Below are 22,501 nucleotides of genomic sequence, written 5' to 3'. Positions count from 1 at the left end.
AAGCGAATAGAATCTGCAAAATTTCTTTGGAGAGTGACAAATTAGTGGCCACTGATGCAAAATATCTCAAGCAGGTTTTGAGAAGCTATTTACAAAAGAATCATTGTTCTTAAAGAGAAAAATCATTGGATTGTGGGCAGAGGGTAGAAAATTTATAATCTGTTAACTCCTTACAAAATGGAACAAAACCTAGCTCCCTTCCATGAACCATGTCTCTGTTAGTGAGTTTAGTCAAAAGGTCATTTTTCTTTCTTTCTTTCTTCCTTTTTTTTTTTTTTTAACCTTTTTAGAGACAGAAGACGGGCAGAAGGAGAGAGAGACTCTTAAGCAGGCTCCACCCCCAGCACGCGCTGATGCGGGGCTTGATCCCACAACCCTGAGATATCACCTGAGTGGAAGTCAAGAGCTGGAGGGCATCTGGGTGGTTTAGTCAAAGTCCGACACTTAGAATTTGGCTCAGGTCATGGTCCCAGGGTTGTGAGATCGAGCCCGTGTTGGGCTCTGTGCTCAGCATGGAATCTGAGAGTCTCTCTCTCCCTCTTGCTCTGCCCCCTCCACCTGCTCTTTCTTTCTCTCTAAATAAATGAGGGGCACCTGGGTGGCTCAGTGGCTGAGTGTCTGCCTTTGGCTCAGATTGAGATCCCAGGGTCCTATGATGGAGTTCCACATCAAGATCCCCATGGGATGGGGATCCCTGGGTGGCGCATCGGTTTGGCGCCTGCCTTTAGCCCAGGGCGCGATCCTGGAGACCCGGGATCGAATCCCACATCAGGCTCCCGGTGCATGGAGCCTGCTTCTTCCTCCACCTGTGTCTCTGCCTCTCTGTCTCTCTCTGTGACTATCATAAATAAATAAAAATTAAAAAAAAAAAAAGAAAATTTTAAGATCCCCATGGGAGCCTGCTTCTCCCTTTGCCTGTGTCTCTGCCTCACTCTGTGTCTCTCATGAATAAATAAGTAAAATCTTTAAAAAAAAAAAAAAAAGTAAATAAATAAAACTTGAAGAAAAAAAGTCAGATGCTTAACCAATTGAGTTACCCAGGCTCCCCAGAAGGCACTTTTCTTAATAATTCCTAGATAAAAAAAAATAATAATAATTCCTAGATAATGCTCTTCTATGCACATGCAGTTCTCTTTTTTTGATTTTTTTTCATTTTCTTTAAAAATCATTTTCATTTACACTGATAAATACATTTTCAGGTACAACAAAAATTTCACTCTCCCTTCCAATACGGCCACCATGTTGGATAGCAGAGATAAAGAACATTTCCATCAGTGCAGAAATTTCTATTAGATACTCCTGATGTAGAGCTATTTTATGCTTTTTCTATAATATTTCATAATATGGAAGTACCATAATTCATACAATCATCTCCTATTGAAGATATTTATGCTAATTTATAGTTGTTTTCTGTCACAAAACAGTGATCTCTTTGGAAATGTTTTTCTGGACACTGAGAAGTGAAATTGCTGCAGGATTGAATATGACTGGTCTAAATGTAAAAAAAAAAGTATTTCCAGATTGCCCTTCTCATGGGTTTACCAATTTACATTTTCACCAGTGGTTTTGGAGGGTACTGTTTCCTGACTCTACTGAAACTCACTGGGTACCATCATTTTTTTTAAAGATTTTACTTATTTATTCATGAGAGACACACACAGAGACACAGGCAGAGGGAGAAGCAGGCTTCCTGTGGGAAGCCCGATACGGGACTTGATCCCAGGACTGCAATTACACCCTGAGCCAAAGGCAGACACTCAACTGCTGAGCCACCCAGGCATCCCGGGTACCATCAACCTTAAAGATGGTTGCATAAGGTTGACTGAAATATCACATCTCTTGATGGAGAGCTCTAAATACTGTTGAGGTCGAGCATCTTATGTATTTTTGTTGGTAATATTTACTGTCTGTTTCCGCCTTTGACAATTTTTCTTTTAGGATGTCTTTCCATTTTTGTACTGATCTCATAGAAGATATTAAATCTTTGTAATATGTGTTAACAGTTGTGCCCTCTCAATTTGTCATTTGTCTTTTGTTTATAGTATTTTGAATTGTTTATAATATCTTTAAGGAGTTTTAAAATTTGAAGTAATCTACATAATAATCAGTTTTTTCCTTTATGCTTTTGCATTTTGTAATTTTTAAGGAAGCCTTTTTGTATCCTTACATTATAAATCCACTTTCCAGTATCTTTTTATAATACTTATGTATAGGTTTATTTTTCTATACATTTAGATTTCCAATCTATCTTCTTACCTTGTTTTCCATTGGACAAACTCTTAAGGCCTAGCTTAAACTTGTTATTTTCCTTCTATACCCTCCTCCTTCCCCCTCTTAGTTATCTTAAAGCCTTTTTCTGTATTTTTTTTTTTTTTTAAGAAAGAGAGAGGTAAGTGCAGAAGTAGAGAGAGAATCTTAAGCAGGCTCCAAACCCAGTGTGTAGCCTCTCATGGGGCTGAAGCTTAACAACTCTCAGATCATGACCTGAGCCGAAATCAAGAGTCAGGTGCTTAGCCGACTTGTACTTTTTTGCATTTTAAGTACAAATACATCACTCTACACCAATGTTACACAATAGAAATATATCTTGAGTCTCAAATGCAAGCCACATTTTCTAGTAGCCATATTTTAAAAAGTAAAAATAAATAGGTGAAATTAATTTTGACATTTTTGATTTAACCTGATATGTCCAAAATATTGTCATTTCAACATGTAATAAGGATAAAATGTTACTGAGGATAAAATGTTACCGAGGTGTTTTTATTTTATTTTTTTCCCCTGATGTGTATTTTATACACTCTAGTACATCTCTCTTTAGGCTGGTCACATTTCCATTGCTCAAAACCAGATGTGGCTACTGGCTACCATATTTAACAGCACAGCTCTATACTGTTATTATGGATTTATATGTTTATTTTTCCCATTTTACCATCTCCTCAAGAAGAGAGACATTTTGTTCCTCTTTTTATCCAAGTTTTATTGAAACTAAGAATATATTAGTATTGTGAAATGTTTGGGAAAAGCTAAAATGTCCTTGGGTAACATCAATGGAAGAATAACTTCTAGAATAATGAGCTGTTAATACTGTTCTCCTATTTACCAGGCAGACCATCCCCTAATTATTATTATGTCTAGTCCTTCCATGCTTTTGAAGGGCATTGTTACACCAGATAAAGCCCCGAAAAGAGTGATTAGATTAATAAGGGGTCTTCCAATCATGCCTTTAAGAAACAGCTGAAACCTCTATTTCACTTAGGGTTTGGGAGGTAGGGATGGGCATGAGAGAGTATGGTCTTAAAGGGCTTGAAGAGTTGTTAAGAGCAGGAATGAGTCTTTGTTACTCTAAGAGTAGAATAAGGTCAATTAGTAGGAATAACAAGGGGTCAGACCTCAGATAAACTTTAGGAATGATTTTTCAACCATAACAATCCCTGAAAATGAACTGGTCTATCTAAAGACCAAGGGATCACCCTATACTGGAGGATTCTAACAGCTCACCTTTTTAGTATAGATGGCAGAAGACTTCTAGCATCACATGGGATAGTGAGAACAAATCCTTCTCCCCCTGTCTACTGCAGTTCCATGAGATCATACCTGTAAGCACATTTTGAGTTCTTTAGAAAAGTTGTCACCAAATTCTAAAATATTTGTGTGAAAGTATTTGTGTCTGGATGTTTGAATATACTTTTACCTCTTTTAAAGAGGTTCTAAAACAATCACTTTAAATTTATAGATTTTCTCTAACCTTTGTATGTCACTAAAAAACCTGGTACTTGCATTTTTTTTTCATATTTCAGCCATTAATTTATTTAATATTGTTCACTGTCTTATTTCTTTATATCTTCTGGCTCACTCAGAGATTCTGGATTTCTTTGACCTTGCTTGGAAAAGCCTGATAAGACAAAGATGGAAATCCTGTGTATGTGATAACGATACATTTCCTTGGAAGGGTTGCTAGTGTTGTATACACATTCAGGAAACCCTTAGGTTAGTTAATATTCTAATAAGGATTAGCACTTTTCATTTATATTGCTCTTTGCATCTCAGTTCTCAAATACTTTAAAGATAAGCAGAAATCATAATCAATATTAACTCCCTAAACTTCTTTATTAATATTCAGCACATACTCTTTAGGATTGAACCAGCAGCTTATAGCCTTGGTGTGTTATTTTCAAAGAACCAGAAACTTGTATTTTAAGATGATGATTATTATCTCAATTCAAGGATTTTGAATTTTTTGGTTTTTTAGGTCATTTTCAAAGTTCAGGAATGCAAGAAAGGGTGTTAGTGTTATATTGGTAAAATATATCAAAGTAGCAACTCCTAAATTTGCCAACATTTCCCAGTGAATTTGTAAGAATGTCTTTTCTCCAGAACCTAATATATTTATCTGTATACTAACTTCTACATAGGGCTATGGAACACACCTGATGAATCACTTGAAAGAATATCATATAAAACATGATATCCTGAACTTCCTTACATATGCAGATGAATATGCTATTGGTTATTTCAAGAAACAGGTAAGTTTTTCACTGTGCAGCCCTGTTCTGTCATTTCTTTTCTTAATATGTACTTAGGTTAGCCTTCATCCAAATAAGTATTTCCCCTAGAATTTTCTACTTAAAAGAAGGACATACATTTATTTTTTAATCCTTAAGAGTAAGCTTCAGATTGTAGTAAAGGGTATGACCAGTACATAGTAAGTACTAAATAAATATTTTTTGAGTGAATGAATGAATGTCATTTATAAATGAAGTATAATACTGCATTCTGGAATTCTAAAACATGGTATCCCCAGACTAAGGAGAAGTTCCCAGGCTAGGTGAGTAGAGTTCTTCGTGAATGAGAGAAATAGATTCAGTCTCTGGAAAGCTTCCATTTATCACAGCAGAAAGAAAATTCTGAAGTTTATGAAGGGCTCCTGACAGTCCTTTGGCAGCATGCAGCAGGCTAGGAGCTTGGCTGTCTTTGTCCTTTCTTACCAGAAGTTTTCAGCTCAACTCTTTAATGCTTATTCTCTGGCTGCATTTTTTAATAAAGATTTTATTTATGTATTCATGAGAGACACACAGAGAGAGAGGCAGAGACATAGGCAGAAGAAGAAGCAGGCTTCCTGTGGGGAACCCGATGTGAGACTCGATCCCAGGACCCCAGGATCATGACCTGAGCCAAAGGCAGACACTCAACCACTGAGCCACCCAGGTGGCCCCAGCTGCATTTCTTTTTAAATAGTGCTTTATAATTCCTAAACATTTTCATTTCGTTTTCTAACTACAAAAGTAAAGTTATTGTAGAAATTTTGGAAGACACAGTAATGCAGAATGAAGAAAAATCACTTGTACTTCTACCACCCATAGAGATTTACTGTTAATGTTTTGATATATATACCCTTCTAACAATTGTTCTATGTGTGTGTTCATGTGTGTGTGTATATATATATATATGTATATTATATGTATATATAAATATAAAGCTTGGCTCATATTATATGTAATTTAATAACTTTCTGATTATCATTTATATAATTTTTGATGGTTCTCTGAAGTTTTATGGTATAATTAGAAAATAATTCATTAAACCAATACTACAGTTTTAGGACATTCGGGTGTTTCTTATATTAAGTGTACATTATAAGTATACAACATTGATTTATGAGAACTCTTTGTATATGAGGATATCAACCTTTTATGATTTTTCTCCCATTTGTCAGTTGTTTCAACATTGCTATGACTTTTGATGTACAGAGTTTTAAAGATTTCATTACATAAAATCTATTATCTTTTTTTTTTTTTTAATAAGTTTTATGTGACTAGAGAGTTTTTCCTCCTCTGATATCAGATAGTTAATCTATTTGTTTTCTTCTCATTCTTTGGGATGTGTCTCTGACTTTTATAATAAAACTCATTAGGGAGAACTCATTGGGATTGTCAACTGAAGTTTTGAGTGTCAGCTTAGACTGCAAATGTCTTGTGAAGCTTGAAAATCAGTCATGACTTGATGGGATGAGCACTGGGTATTATACTATATGTTGGCAAATTGAATTTAAGTTAAAAAAATAGGAAATCGGTTATGGTTCTTAAATAACTTGTCTGTAGTCCTCTTTGAGGATGATGGCAATGATTGCTTGGAAAATCAGTTTTTGCTGAAAGGGAGGCAGGAAACTGCTGATGACAGTTCTGGATTCCAAAATAACTTACTGTAAAGAACTGAAATAGGTACTATAAGGAAAATTATGTTTATATTATAAATATATGAATATATGCCCCACAGCACCAGGTTATTGCAGATTAAACTATATAAATGAATATATTGCAAGTAAATGTTACACAACTATACATTATGATGGTCTAGAAGTTTTTGCCTATACAGTAGGGGTTTCATTTCCTCAACATCAAAGTTCTAATTATTATATATACATATATATATATATATATATTTTTTTAAAGATTTTATTTTTAAGTAATTTCCATACTTAAAGTGGGGCTTCAACTCACAACCCTAAGATCAAGAGTATTATGCTCTGGGATGCCTGGGAGGTTCAGTTAGTTAAGCAGCTTAGGTTGTGAATTCAGGGTCATGAGATCAAGTCCCACATCAGGCTTTGTGCTCAATATGGAGTCTGCTTGGGTTTCTTTCTCCCTCTGCCCCTGACCCTGCTCTCTCTCACACTCTCTTGCTCTCTCAAATAAATAAAATCTTAAAAAAAAAGGGGGGGGGGTGGAGAGAGAGAGTTGAATGCTATACTGACTGAACCAGGCAGGCACCCCTAATTATTATATTTTTTTGATAAGCTTTTCTTTCAGAACTTAGATCAGTTTTGATTTGTTGAGAATCCTGGGGTCCCCTTCCCAGTTTGGGAGAAATTGTGCAGTTTATTATTTAATTTTATTTTTTTAAGATTTTTTTTTTTTTTAATTTATTAGAGAGAGAGAGAATGAGAGAGAGAGACAGGGAGAGACACAGGCAGAGGGAAAAGCAGGCTCCATGCAGGGAGCTGGACGTGGGACTTGATCCCGGGTCTCCAGGATCAGGCCCTGGGCTGAAGGCGGCGCTAAACCACTGAGCCGCTGGGGCTGCCCAAATTGTGCAGTTTAATATAAAACTCAATCTTATATTAATTCTGTTAAAAATCATTTAGTGATTTACTAGGATTATTTTAATGTCTTCCTGTTTGCACAGTTTGATTTTAATGTTTCTGAACTCCACAGAGGGGTTTCATGTTAATCCTTTCCAGAATGGTATGATGACAACTTGAAAGAAGTGTACTTTGCTGCCTACCATATGGTTTACACGCAGTAGAAATTTGATGCACAACAGCCATTATGAATGAATTTATTTGCTTTTCAGGGTTTCTCCAAAGAAATTAAAATACCTAAAACCAAATATGTTGGCTACATCAAGGATTATGAAGGGGCCACTTTAATGGGATGTGAGCTAAATCCCCGGATCCCATACACAGAATTTTCTGTCATCATTAAGAAGCAAAAGGAGGTAAACATGTGACCAACTCCTCTTCCTTTCCATGCAGGCCAGTCTTCTTTGGGTGAGTTGTGCATCTCTGGGCTGTGCGGATGGCTCTACTGCATATCATAATTTCAGTTTGCTGTGGTTTGTATAGATTTCTTCTTTGATGGTATCCTTGATCTGTTTCCTCTCTAGGCACCATTCCTAAAATGGTCAACACTTGTTAAATTTGTGTAAAACACAAAACTTGTACCTTCAAGACCTTTTACACTCTAGCCTCATCGACCCTTCCCAAATTTCCCTCTTGGCTTATCTAAACTCGTCTCTAAAAGTCATTACTGATGCTTTAAGCCTGGTCTTAATACATTACTCCCCTCACTCTCCCAACACACACACAAATTGGAATGCTGCGGCCTGTGTTCAGTTTCTCCTTTGAACTTCTTTAGCACAAGTTTGTTCCACTTACTTGATTTTTGTTATTTATCCTCTTATGTAGGTATTTATCTCAGGGTTTATTCATGTCTGCTTTTAACATTGCAACTTCTGAAGGCCTGTATTTCTAGGAATTCAGTGACTTGTTATCTGATTTTGGGGTGAGGTCTTTTATGCATATAAACAAAAAGAGGAACAGTGAGAGGACAGGTTGATAGATATGACAACATGGTAATTTTACATTTGTCTAAGACAGAAGAAAAGACCATAAAAAGAGCATAATTGGGGAGGGTGAAGAGGCTGTTTATTAAATGAATGAATTTTATGTTAAGCCCAGGATCACCTTCTTGCTACCCCTAGTTTGTTGGAGTTCAGCAATGGGCTTTGAGGCTGTGACATCCCTCATCAATTCCACTTTATACCTCGTTATTCACTCTAGTGTCTTTTTTCTCTAGCAAATAACTGAAAAAGACATCTGTCTTCAACCCATCTTTGTTTTCTGGTTTCTACTAATGTCCCTTAATCCCAATTCTTAGTTGTTTGTCAGACATCATTGACATAACAGGCATAAAACTCCATACACAGGGTCTGGTGCATAGTAGGTGCTCAATAAATATTTCCCTTTTTTTTTTTTAAAGGGGAGGAGGGGAAGGCCAGGCTTGTTCTTATGAATGTGAGTGAAAGCCTTTTTTTTTTTGGGGGGGGGGGGGGGTATAGAAAATAAAAACAACCTTTGTTGTGTCTTGCTCAGAGATGCCAGCCTTAGAGAGAATTCCAAATAGGGTACTTGGAGAGTTAATAAAAACACAGCAGCCTCCTTTCTCTGTCTCTTTCTGAAGAGCTAGCTTTCTTCATTGTTCTCTAGAGTTTAATGAGCAGGTCTGTATTCAACAGCTCTGTGTTCAGCATGAGGGGCTGCTGGCCAACTAGAGCCATCACCAGGCAGTCAGCTGCCCTTCCCTCCTTCCTCCTCTGACAGCACCCATGCATCTTTGGTGGAAGCAGAGAGCAGGATTCCCCTGCAGATTCACCTAGTCCAGATCTGTTAGCTCTTACCACGTACAGGGGGAAGCCACAAATAGCTAGCAAAAGCAGTCAGTTGTTTAGAAGATAATGCTTCCTCCCCTTCCTCTTTCTCCTCTCCTCTTGGATCTCATCTCCCTCTCTCCTCACCTTCCCTGTTTGCCTCCAGCCTTAACACCCACCCCTGAGTAGATGATGGAGGCTGGGAGCTAGCTGTGAACCTAGTTTTTTTCAAAGAAACCTGAAGTCACCATAATAAAATATTGTGTAGGATCTTCTTCCACAGAATTCAAATGATTTTCACGAGGGTCTTTATTCCAACTTTTGAAAACCCCCTTGCCAAAGACAGGGACTAATGATAGTAACAAATAAGTTATTTGTATATGGAGGGCTTTCCTGGCCCCTGAAAGCATGCAAGAGCAGAGTAAGTTGTGGTTGTGGCTAGTAGAGATGGAGAGAGAAAGCTAGTACAGTTGGACAGGGGAGCGGGGAGTTGAGGGCCACTTTGTGAGTGTTGACTCCAAGGGGAGAGTGGGTTCCATAGGGGCCTAGCATCATTAGAGGTGTCTTCATGGGAAATATGTTTTCAACTGTAGTAAGCCTGCTAAATCCCAGCAGCATGGGCGAAGATTCAGAATCCAACATAAGTAGATTCATGGGCAGCTAGGATCATAGGTGTGCTGGTGATAAAAGCCACCAAATGAGAAAGTGTGAGTAGGTCATGAGCCAGCGGAGTTGAGTGTATATGTGGGAGCGGGGGTGGGGTGGGGTGGGGAGTGCTGGGAGGGGATACTTCTCAAATCTTCATCCAAGTGTGAGACAACAAGGGACTGGATTCGGAGGATCCAAAGTAATCGTGAGGCCAGCCAATGTGATTTCTTTGTAAGAACACCTGCTAAGACTTGGTAGCATATTAAAGATGGGGGAGTCCCCCCAGATCTTCTGTTTGGGAAGACTAAAATGAAGGGATGATACAGGAGAAGGATCTGAAGAAAGATGATGACATGATGGAGAAGTGGACACATTTTCGAAGGAGGTAAAGATAAAAGACTGAAACAGAAGTAAAGTGTCCCCTTTCTCCAGAGCAACCGTGGGGGGCACAGAGGGGTTAAGACGTCATTATGAGTCACTCACCAGGATCCCTCCACTTTCGAGGTGCTTCGCAAGGTTTATGGAAGCCATTGGGGTGGGTTATCACATCTGAGAAAAATCCCTGATAAAGAGAAAAAGTTTCACAATTATATTCAAAATTATATTTTCTAAAGGTGTTTAATTAAGAGACTACCATTGGGATTCTCTTTCCAGAAGACTTAGACTGGGGAGGGGTGCCTGGCCAGCTCAGTCAGAAGAGCATCCAATTCTTGATCTTGGAGTTGTCAGTTCAAGCCCCACATTGGGTGTAGACATTACTTAAAAATATTTTTCTTTTTTTTTTTTGATTAATTTTTTTTTTCTTTAAAGAGAGAGTGTGCATGCGTGCTAGTGGAGGAGGGGGCAGGGTTAGAGAAACTCAAGCAGATTCTCCATTGAGCTGGATGCCTTGCGGGGCTGGATCCCACAACCCCGAATTCACTACCTGAACTGAAATCAGGAGGGGGGGTTGCTTAACCGACTTAACCCAGGTGCCCCCCCAAAATAAAATCTTTTTTGAAAAAAATAAAAAGACTTAGACTCAAATAGACAAAGGGAGAACATCCATTTAGATCTATCCTGTCCAAAGTGACAGCCACTAGCTATATATGGCTTTTGAGCACTTGGTATGTGGCTAGTTGAAATTGAAATGCACTTACATATAAAATATACTCTGATTTTGAAGATTTGTTAGGAATAAAAGAATGTAAAATACACATTATTTTCTGTAGATTATATGGTGCAGCAAGAATATTTTGGACATAACGGATTAAATAAAAGTGTGTTGTTAAGATCCAATTTTACCGGTTACTTTTTACTTTAAAAAATGTGGCTACAGGAACATTTAAAATTATATAAACAGATTGCATTATATTTCTGTTGTAATCTAGCAGTAAACTAGATTTACCAGGAATATACTTTTACTAGTCCCATTCACTTTAGGAAGCTCTTTGTTTAATTGTTAGGATTAAAATGCATTCATGCTGGAGCCTTTACCAATGATGATACGTTTGAGATCAAGCTGTTAGGAACTGGAATTTTTGTTTTCCTTTGCACATTCAGTTAGGGACTGCTACCGAGTGGGTTTTTTTTTTTTTTCTCTTCAAATTTGTATTTAAATTCTCATTAGTTCACATATAGTGTAATATTGATTTCGGGAATAGAATTTAGTGATTTGTCACTTACATACAACACCCAGTGCTTGTAACAGGTGTCCTCCTTAATGCCCATCCCCCATCTAACCCACCCCCCTACCACCACCTCCATCAACCCTCAGTGTGTTTTCTACTGTTAAGAGTCTCTTATGGTCTGTTGTTTTTTTTTTTCTCTCTCTTTCATTCTCTTGTTTTGTTTTTTCTTTTCCAAAATGCAGTTATGACAGTTAATCTCTGGATAGCTATTTTTAATTATTTTCTTTTTTTTTAAATGGGAAACTGCACTGTTTTGGAAATAGGTAACCTTAGTACATTAGGAATTATTGTACAAAACAAACACCTCTCCAAAATCCCTAATCCATCCTGGCTGCTTACACCAGGAGTTGTGTTGCCTCAACAATTTGGAGCTGCTTTTTTGATGTAAACATTATGGGTTAGGGCTCATGCCTTGGAATTTTTAAATAATAATGTGTGCCTTCTAATCCAAAAGGGAACAGTTAGTTCCCAGTTGGGGAATGTGAAGAGATCCCGGGGCCGGAGCTGTGCTGGGTAGCTCATGCACAGGGCCACTTTGCTGTTCCCCAGAGAAGACAGGGCACAGTAACTGGCTTCTCTGGTAAAGAGGACAGTGTGCCCTAAGGGCAGTGTGTCCTCTCAATATTGGCTTCTTTGATGGCTGGGGACAAGTATTCAAAGGCGGTTGTATGAATGCCACTAGAGGGGGCGACCCATAGCAACGTTTTCACACCTTACCTGTTCAGTAGCTTTCACTCTTTCGCCCTTTTTGTGTCTTGAATGAAGACTTTATTTAGGAGACTAAGACTTCTTGGGTTGACTGACTTCATCCATGCCACAGACTCTGTCACTATAAACATGTTCTCTTCCTGTGCTTTACAGATCATTAAAAAGCTGATAGAAAGAAAACAAGCCCAGATTCGAAAAGTATACCCTGGACTTTCCTGTTTCAGAGATGGAGTTCGACAGATCCCAATAGAAAGCATTCCTGGAATTAGTACGTACAGACCTTTTGTTCGAAGCAAAGTCTTTTGGTGATGCCCTGAGATGTGTTTGAAACAATTGCCAGGGTGCAGCGATTTGGAGAGCTTTTTGCCTTGCCTGTCTCCATCTGTGGTGTTTGTAGTCTTAAGAAGGGAGGACGTGCTTTCCCTTTGTCTTTTCTCTACTCAGTGCAAACAAATCAAGGAGAACATAGATGACCCCGTCTCATAGCTGTTAATATCCATCATTTTTTTAGAGATGGCTATGTATAGCCTGGGGGGAAGTCCACTTTTACAAATGGGGAAATTGAGTTGCAGAATGGTTAAGTCCTTTGACCTCAAAGAGCACATGGCCTGCAGCTGTCAGAATGAGAAGCAGAGGCATGCTACTCTGCAAACCTGTTACTGTTTGCATCCTTGCTCATCGCTGTCATCGTTGCAGCCCGCACAGGCCCCTGCTTGGCCAGATTCCTCTCTCCACATTTCGAAAAAAGATGATTGGAAAACATATCATTTGTTTGGAGTTCCCTATTTTCGAGTAGTTTCCCCAAGGGTTCTTACCTGTGAGTGTTAGAGATGAATCTTCTTTGGTGAAAATATGTAATATAGCTGTTTTTGAAAGCTATTGAGTAGCTACACTTCCATTTCAAATCCGGGATCTTCTAGTATATTGAAGATTTAATACACGACACAAAACCAAACACACTACAGTTCTCCAGAAAAAAAATAAGACCCTATTTGGGCAAGTGATATTCCTTCAATACGATAGCTACCCTATAACAGATATTACTTTTACTTCTAGACCTAGAAATTTCACTTCCCCTATATTATCCCTGTTAAGGGCAGAATAGCTGTCATATTGCTGAATGCCTATGTGTGTGAGGCATTCTTCTGTTTAGTATTTTACATACATCCACTCTTCTCAAAAGGAATGACGGCATCTCATTTTTAGAGATCTGCCTTATAGGTTGATAAATTATAGAGGCGAAATGTTAAGTAACTGATCTAGGATAAATTAGCTTTTTTTTTTTTTTAAGTTTCTGCTTTTTTTTTTTTTTTAAGACTTTTATTTATGCATGAGAGAGAGAGAGAGAGAGAGGGAAAGGCAGAGACACAGGCAGAGGGAGAAGCAGGCTCCATGCAGGGAGCCCCATGCGGGACTCGATCCTGGGTCTCCAGGATCAGGCCTTGGGCTGAAGGCGGCGCTAAACCGCTGAGCCACCAGGGCTGCCCCAATAAATTAGCTTTTAAGGAGAGAGCAAGAAATCAAGTCCAGGTTGATTGGACTTAGGCTGTGTTTTCTTTCTGCTGCACTAAACCATCTTCTATTAAAAGCAGGATCTTTGCCAAATAAAACAGAGACCGGGAAAAAGTTTGTCCTAACCTAAAAATAACGGTTTAATTCTTTCACCTGGTGATTAGCAAAAAATGTTGATTTAGAGTTTAAAATATACATACACCCCCAGTCCTGGATGTCTTTGTTTTTTTATGCTTTCCTCTGAAAAGTTGGGAGTTCCTGCTTTAAAAAACACTTAACAGAAAGTGCTGTTGGCCGTCTTGGAAATGTTTCACGCTGCTAACTGTAGAAGGAAGTGACTAATTGCAGTTGATTTCTGTCTCTTCCCAGAGATAGACTTTTACTGAGGCATGCCTATAATTTATCTTATTTTTGATAAGTATTTTGTTATTCTCTTGACCAAAAGCAGTTCTCATTTAGTGTTTAATTTCGTTGATATATAGGAGAGACAGGCTGGAAGCCGAGTGGAAAAGAGAAAAGGTAAGTAAGATGGGTGAGAGGACATGAAGGGAAGTGATTTTTCTTTCCTCTCAGCACCTTAGAGGAAGGGGGCAAGCTGCATGTAATCACCCATTACAGCACTTGCTACGTTTCAGTTTTCGTTAAAAAATTCTGGGATGGTTCCCATTTTAGGTTTTTGTAAAAATAAGCGGAATAGGAATCCCCTGGCAAGAGGGCAAAAAACTAATCATTGTTCCCTGTTGTTACTCTTTTCCTTTCAAGTAAAGAGCCCAAAGACCCTGATCAGCTTTACAGCACGCTCAAGAGCATCCTCCAGCAGGTGAAGGTGGGTGTTTTCTTTTCATTCACTTCATGCAGATATTTTTGAAATGATTTCCCACATGGAATTTCCATATTAGATACCTTACTTTTTTCTTTACTCAAGAGCCATCAAAGCGCTTGGCCCTTCATGGAACCTGTGAAGAGAACAGAAGCTCCGGGATATTATGAAGTTATAAGGTTCCCCATGGGTAATGCCATTAACCTTTTCTAAGTATAGATGTAACACTCTCTGGATGGCGGTGTGGGGGACAAAAGGTTGCTGAGGTTGATTGGTGCTCTTCTGTTGTAGGGTAGGGTGTGTGCTGGGTGGTGGGATTCCTGCACCCACGGAGGGGCAGTGGTATAGAGCAGAGTCATAAAGGACAGGTGGGGGTGGCTGTGTTGTTTAGATGTGCCTGCAGCCGACAGCGACAGCGCTGGAGGCAGAAAGCCCAGGTGGGGAACTGCACGCAGCAGGAGATGTGAAGCCGGCTGTTTGGACAGAACTTTGTTTCTGTTCTACCTGATGGGTTGCAAATGGAAGACTTTAGGTTATCGTCCTGACATATTTTGAGCCCTTTGAGGGTCTTTAAAAGCGATACAAAGTTGGATTAAGCTGCTTGCCTGCTATACTAGCGGAGGGAGAAAGTCTAGTAACTCAGTTCTTGATTTTCCATGCTCTTGATGGATACTATTAGTGTCACTATTTATACTCCCTTTAAAAGCTTTGTTCCACATCCAATACCAGACAAACAAAAAATTCCTTTAGAAATGTAGAGTTGTGGAATTTGCTGCTGTGCCGACCCATGCTAAAGTGATTAATTGAAGTAATTGAGCATCTGATTAAACTAGTTTGGCATTGTGTAGATGACAGACAACTAGCTGAAATGTTTTCAGTCAGTGGTGTGGCCATTATTTTGGAAATAGCCTGTGTCTTCTGTTCCTTTTCTACTTGTAGTCTGTTCTTGGTACTAAGAAGGTTTTAAAATCTGAAAGGAAGAACAAAAGGGATACTTTAGCTCCCTGATAAGAGAGTTATTTGTAGGTGTTTTCGATAGCATTAATTTTCACATGAATGTTCTATAGAGTCATTATAATGGTTTTGGTAGTCTGTACTCCATAAAGTGGACCCACACCCATATGCTTTTCTCTTTTCTCTCTGCCTTCTCTTTATTTCAGTTATGAAAACTGAAGTGTGAGGGTTGAGTGAGTCTAGAATTCGGAATGGAAGAGAGTTTGGGGAATTTTCTTTTCTCTTTTTCCTTTCTTAAAGGTTTTATTTTTAAGTAGTTTCTATACCCAAAACAGTCACTCGAACTCACAGCCCTGAGAGATCAAGGGTTGCAGGTCCTGCTGACTGGGCCAGTCACATGGCCCTCAGTGTTTTGTATCATGTAAAAAATGTGTTAAAGCTCTTTATGCCCATTTCCAAACTTAAGTTGACTGACCTTTGCATCCTCATCCCCTGGACTGTCTCAGCTTCTCTTAATGAAACTCTCATAGGAGGTTGTATGACTCTGGGGAGAATAACTAGCTTTCAGCCCTGCTCATGTACACTCTGAAGACCTGCAAAGGTAGGTCCAGAAGATCTTGTCGGTCACCACCTACTCTCAGCCTGCTTTCTGGAAGTGTTTTGCTTGGTCCAGCCTGGGAAGGGTATGAGCCTCTCCAGTTGGATACCACCTATGTGCATAGCTGAATGCTCATGAGGGGAATGTCAGCCCCTTTGAGCAAGACCAGTGGTGGACTGAGGTGTGTTCTAGACAAAGTTAATTAAAACAGTGGACCGTGCTGTTTAGGGGAGCAATAGTATTTTTCTTTGAGTGCCTTTAGGTGCTGCTGAGTGAAATGTGTAGTCTTGCCCTTAAGATAGTCATGTTTTTGAGAACAAGATTGACAAATCAGTAATTTTACTTTCCTCCATTATTGCCTTCTCAGCTTTTTCTAAAATATTTTTCTTCACTTTTTCTTGTGCTCTCAAAAACTCTTTTTCTCCCATATGAATGAGGTCTAACTTGTGTCATTTGGGGAATCTCATTCAGAACATTGTCTGAATAGTTTAGCCCAAGCTTATCTTCTTACCATCCATGGATTGCTACACAGGATTTTCCTATTTATCCAGAACTCCTGAGTTGGTGGGAGGGATGAAGGTAGAATAATTTAATGAGTAGAATAGTTTTATGGAGACATACGTGGTATCACTGATAATTAATCACCTTTTTAAACCCATGTCATTTGATCAGCTAAGCCCTCTAATAAAGCTAGAGGAGAAGGATGTTATTTGTAACTTAATAGAATAGAAATATAGAAAGGAAATATGGAATATGCAGAATAGATTGTAATTATTCTGAAAGATCCAAAAACTTCTATGACTCTCATTTTGTTTCTGCTATATTTTAGGCTCTCCCCAGCTCTTACTTCCTCTCTTCTGGTTAATAGCTTGAAAGCTTTTGGATAAACATCTTTGTATTTATTCTTTTTTTCCCCTTTTGGTTACATAGCTCTTTATATATTTGACAGCATATCTTAAGTGGTAGGCATGTAGGTGGTAAGGTAAATATCTAACTTTACTTGGAGAGGCACAATTAATTTCATTGCTCTTTTTTTCATTTTATAAGAAGACATCTTATTCTCAGTCACAGTGAGGTGAGACATCTAGTGGGTTATTTGCTGAGCCTTTATAAAGTATCTTAACACTTGCCAATTTATCTCACCTTCCAAACTGTTGTAGTTAGAGAAGAAAGAAAATTAAAAGTTGTACTTACAGATGTGATGGCATACCACTACCCAAGAGAAGCTTTAGTCAAAGGCAAAAGTACACATTTCCCATTTTTTCTTTGGTGTTTTATGGTAGATTTAAGGTTTTGATGTAAATGAATTCTCCCCATTTTTGGATGTTGCACATAAATTTATATATTTCACTAACAGATGACCCTGATGTATTTAGTAAGTTTCTTTCCTTCTAGAAAATTTGATAATATAGTGGGAATTGGGGTTATTGGTAGAGGTGTTTCTTTAGTAATTTTGACTTATTTTTCCATGCACAGTTAATATAGTTTTTAATGACAGAACCAGACTTAGAGACAGGTAGGGACCAATAAGTAAATGAATGTTAGTATCTTCTTTTTTAAGATTTTATTTATTTATAATTTTTAAAAAAGATTTATTTATTTATTTGAGAGAGATATAGAGAACTAGAGCCAGAGGAGAAGCTGAGGGTGAGGGAGCAGGAGAGAAATAGACCCCGGCTGAGCGGGAAGCCTGATACAGAGCTCCATCCCAGGACCCTGAGATCATGACCTGAGCTGAAACCAAGAGGTGGTGACATAACCGACTGAGCCACCCAGGTGACCCTGTTCATATGAGAGAGGAGAGGGAGAGTGTGTGCACATGGGGGGAGGGGCAGAGGGGAAAAGAGAGAGAGAGAGAGAGAGAGAGAATGAATCTCAAACAGGCTCCACCCTCAGCGCAGAGCCTGATGTAGTGCTCAATCATATAACCCTGAGATCATGACCTGAGCTGGATTCAAGAGTTGGATACTTAACTGAGCCACCCAGGCACACCCAAATGTTAACATCTTTTAATCTTTATGGAATTCTTTAAATCAGTTCTAAGAGTGAGGAGTAAACAAGCTCCAGAATATTCTTACAAGTTTAGATAAAGTACTGTTTTCATTTGTAAAATAATACAATTTAAAGCAAATAAATATACTGGGGAAATATTTTTATAATAGTCTCTCAAGGCTTACTTGCTTTAGAAAATAAATTATTGTTTGTGATTTTTTTTTTTTTACTGCCCGTGATACTTATATTTCATGGACAGAGCATGAAACTAAATTCATTTGAACTATTTCATATGCAAGGATACTGTTTTATCTGTAGACTTATTTATGATCAGTTTTTCTACTTTAGTTCTGTCTCTACAGCACCAAAACTAACTGTGAATTTAATGAAACAAACTCAGTCTTATTGTTTGGATTTAAGTAATGAAACGATTCAGACAAATGTTCCACCTGCTGTACTCCGTGTGGATAGAGCCTCTTCTGTATAATTCTGAATGAATAGCTAACAGTGCTCAGTTTATACTTTTCGCTGCTAATCTATTTAGCTTCCTTGTGCTGAATAGGGGATTGGGCCAGATGACTAATAATGGTCCCTTCGATGTGAAAATGCTGTGATTTTACACAAGAAGCCCTCACAACAGAAACAACATAAGATTTAAGAACTGTTTGCCTTGATCCTATGAATGTCTCCTTACGGAGGGCATTGGGATGGTAAAAATGTAGCCAAACTGATGACATACATTTCTCTCCCTGTCTCCCTTTTGTCAACTGGTGTTTAAAAGGAGTCAAAGATTGCTAATATTTTTTTTTCCTGTGCAGATCTGAAAACCATGAGTGAACGGCTCAAGAATAGGTACTACGTGTCTAAGAAATTATTCATGGCAGACTTACAGCGAGTCTTTACCAATTGCAAAGAGTACAACCCCCCTGAGAGTGAATACTACAAATGTGCCAATATCCTGGAGAAATTCTTCTTCAGTAAAATTAAGGAAGCTGGATTAATTGACAAGTAATTTTCCCCCCCTCTGCTTCTTAGAAACTCATCAAGCAGTGTGCCTAAAGCAAGGTGGTTTAGTTTTATAAAGAATTGGACATGATGTATTGAAGATACTTGTAAATGTAATAATTAGCACTTTCGAAAAACAAACAAAAAAACCTCTTAGCTTTTCAGATATGTATTTAAAGTGAAGTCATAGAACATTTTTATTTTATGGAATAGATTTTAATCTATTTACTACTATTAATGTAAATTTTCTATGGCATGTCCATTAGCTGAATATTCAATAATAGATGATCAGGGGTTTCCTCAAAACCTGTGTATGAGGAAATTGCACATAGTACCAAGATTTGGGGGAATGCTGAAATCTTTCAGACCATGAATGTTTCCATTTTTTTCTAATGGAATGTGAGAGTTTATTTTTATTTTATTCTGAAGGACTTTAAGGAAGGGATACATGATAAAGCCTGTAAAAGGTGAAATATGTGATGTTTGAAGTCTCATTGTAGACATTTTATATATATTTTTTAAAAACACTCATCTAGATGAGGTGCTTTGAGCAGTTCTGAAAAATGCAGTTCCAGAAAAGCAACTGCCTTGATTCCTAAGGAAGAAATTCTAAATAATGCAAACTTTTTTATAAGCATCTGGGTTTTTGATAATTCTGTCTACTTACAATAAACTTGTGAGCACATAACCACTATTTTAATAATTATTTTCTCTACACAAATGTGTAATATTATATTTGACTTTGCTTATGCAGGCCATAAGTTCCAAAAGGCAATCTCCTGATGCACAGAGGCATATGTTTAAAAACACTTGAGATTGAATCAACATGCTTTAATAAGAAAAGATGCATAATCTACATATGTATCAAATTTGGTGAATCCTTGTTCTAACGAATAAGGATTTTTTTTCTCCTTTTCTATGATAGACACAACCCCACTGATAATGTATTAAGTGAACATTTTTCCTTTTCCATCTCCAGATTATATTCATTGTCTGAGGTGAATTAAATCACCAAAATTTGCTGTCAGTATTTTAACACCTACATTGGAAGACAGACCCAGGGTAATATCCCACTAAAGTCCATCATGCAACCTTATTAACTGGTCTTGGGATTCTGGCTTAGTGCTTGAGTTTATTTCCTGATTAACACTACATAGAAAAGTGGGACATCTGCCATCCCAACTCTGGGAGAACCAACTAATATCAAACAAATGAAGGCCATTTTGATGGTCTTTGACACTAATTTTTATGATACAAATTTATAAACTGATTTTTGTAAAGGACTAGGTTTTAAAAGTATATTTAACTTGATGTTTTCTATCAGCATAAATGAATTAAAATGATCATTTAATAGTTGTTAAAAACAGTTGCCAGAGATAATCTGCAAGAAGGAAGAAAATCTGCAAATGGCTGTTAAGTGGGAAGTATTATGTTTTTAAGATGTAAGAGATATTCAGAATGCTCACACTGAAAATTGCCTCAACTTTTTTAAGTATAAGAAACCACCCTGAGTGGCATCTAGATTTCTAATGAAGAATGATGATACAGTTTGGATTAAGTATCTTGGACTGGTTTTAAACAGTGCTTTGTACTGAATCTGCTGAAGCATCTGTCCAGCTTGGTATCCTGTGAAAGTTTATTATTTTCTGGGTAGACATTCTTATAGAGTATTGTCTTTAAAATCAGATTGTCTCTTCTATATTGAAAGCATTTTTATGTTTTCTAATTTAAAAATTAATATTTTCTTATAGATATTGTGCAATAAAGCTGAAGTAGGATGTGTGGTTTTTGCAAATGCTTTAACAGCAGATAAAATTTTACATTTGTAAAATTAATATATTGTACTGGTACAACATAGTTTTAAATTATATTTTAAAAAGCTCTCAGTTTGGTGTTGTGTTTTCTTCTTCTAGCCCATTAAATTTAACAGGGCAAGTGTATGATCTGGTTGATGACCATCGACTATGTCCATAATTCATAGATTTTAGGTGTCTTGTTGAACATGTTTAGAATTGTTGCGCTTGTTAGAAGTTTCATAAGAATTACAGCCCCACCAGTGAGAAAAGTTCATGAGAGACACTTGAGTGTGTTTGTGTTTTTTGGGTGGTCCACTGTGCATCTTGCCCACTGTCATTCATTAAACAAAAAAAATCCCAGTGAAAGAAGAGTGTTATTGGTTTAGAAATTAAAGTTTTTCCCCAGTTTTTCTACTGTGCATCTGTGAAATAGATCAATGAAGACATAAGAAATACAGCTGATTCTTTCATATTTCATAATGAGCTTATAATGTCATTCAAAATGCTGACTGCATGAAGGAATACTGTATCCTGTTGGGAGTATGAGAGAACCCACCAAAGAATACTTTTTCTTTCTGAATCCTGAACCAAGTGAGAAGTCAAAAGAATAAGGCATATGATGGCAAAAATATCTTTATTAATAATAAAATGGACATTGGAGAATATGGCTTATATATCTGTGGGAAATGGACTAATATGGAACCCATGAATGTGATTGGCTCACCAATAGCTTTGCACCCCTGTCAACTTCCCCTCCAAGGGCAGGGCCTTTGCCATTAAATTTAGTGCATAGCCAACAACAATGGTGCTCTCTGAAGGAAGGCCCACTCTGAAGAGGCACAGGTGAGGGAGCAGCCATACAGGGCAGTCCAGGGCCTAACTGTAACTCAATTAGGTAAGTCCCTTACAGGGGAGGGATAAATAAGGGCAGAGGGAAGCCACAGGGTGATGTCCCTCCTTCTAAGAAATGTAAACATCTGGATTGTAGGATATGTCTCCTTTCCACTCCATTCCCGTATATCCATATAAAACATTGCTATAAAGTTGTATTATTCAACACATGTAAAAACTGGTTGTATTCATTAGAATAGTGAAAAGAAGACTTGGGAGGTTTTCATACTACCTAGAAGTGAAATTTAGAATTACGAAACCTAAGAAGTAGAAACAAGATCAGACTGAGGCACTCTGGACAGGTTAATAACGTATCACCACTTTTAGCTGATATTCTTCAGACCAACCTCACTATTTTGAGAGATTCTAAGAGCTATAGAAGGCAGGGTTGTGGAAAGCAGCCTGTGGTCTTTTCCATATTGTACTGGACTGGTCTGTTCCAGCCCTCATTAATTAGCAATCCCCTCTTAGCAAAGTAGAAATGATACTTTGGAGGGAGGGCTTCAACAAAGTAGAGAAGATGCTGAGAGGAGGTGAGAGAACACCCATAAAGTGTCATGAAAAGCTTTCTAATGTAGTTTATTTATGCCTTGGTTTCTTTATGGGAGTATCTTTACTTTTTTTTGTGGAAAACTAACAAAGCTAGAGATTTTCTCTGCGTTTATTAAAAAGTAGTATATTTCAACAAGGCAGAGAAAAGCAAGGAAACCAAAAGGCAGTGTTCCTACTCTTCCTTGTTATTGGGAAGTCCAATACAACCTTGGTAGAATTAGTTTAAAAAGATGAGAAACTACATGTCTAATTTGTATATATATGTGTGTATGTATAATCTAAGCTGAATCGAAGGTTGTCAGTTTTAATTTATGAAGGTTTGGGATCCCTGGGTGGCGCAGCGGTTTGGTGCCTGCCTTTGGCCCAGGGCGCGATCCTGGAGACCCGGGATCGAATCCCACATCGGGCTCCCGGTGCATGGAGCCTGCTT

At 37.9% G+C, this 22,501-nt stretch overlaps 1 protein-coding gene across 2 annotated transcripts in view; it reads left to right on the top strand.

The window, feature by feature from the left end:
- The window catches only part of KAT2B (lysine acetyltransferase 2B), a 101,766-nt gene extending 81,052 nt beyond the window's left edge, over positions 1-20,714 (top strand). The window contains exons 12-18 of one of the 2 annotated variants that reach the window (XM_041733760.1): positions 4,413-4,523; positions 7,351-7,494; positions 12,105-12,219; positions 13,946-13,982; positions 14,226-14,289; positions 14,389-14,473; positions 18,646-20,714. In XM_041733760.1, coding sequence (XP_041589694.1) covers positions 4,413-4,523; positions 7,351-7,494; positions 12,105-12,219; positions 13,946-13,982; positions 14,226-14,289; positions 14,389-14,473; positions 18,646-18,839 — 750 coding nt within the window. In that variant the 3' untranslated portion in view covers positions 18,840-20,714. The remainder of the gene's footprint in view (positions 1-4,412; positions 4,524-7,350; positions 7,495-12,104; positions 12,220-13,945; positions 13,983-14,225; positions 14,290-14,388; positions 14,474-18,645) is intronic. The other variant, XM_041733761.1, reaches the window with a different exon arrangement.
- The last annotated feature ends 1,787 nt before the right edge of the window (positions 20,715-22,501 follow it).

This window comes from Vulpes lagopus, chromosome 19 (assembly GCF_018345385.1).
Source record: "Vulpes lagopus strain Blue_001 chromosome 19, ASM1834538v1, whole genome shotgun sequence".
Classification (NCBI taxonomy): Eukaryota; Metazoa; Chordata; class Mammalia; order Carnivora; family Canidae; genus Vulpes; species Vulpes lagopus.
The sequence above is the reverse complement of the archived record's forward strand: the minus strand, read 5'-3'. Positions and strand labels throughout refer to the sequence as shown.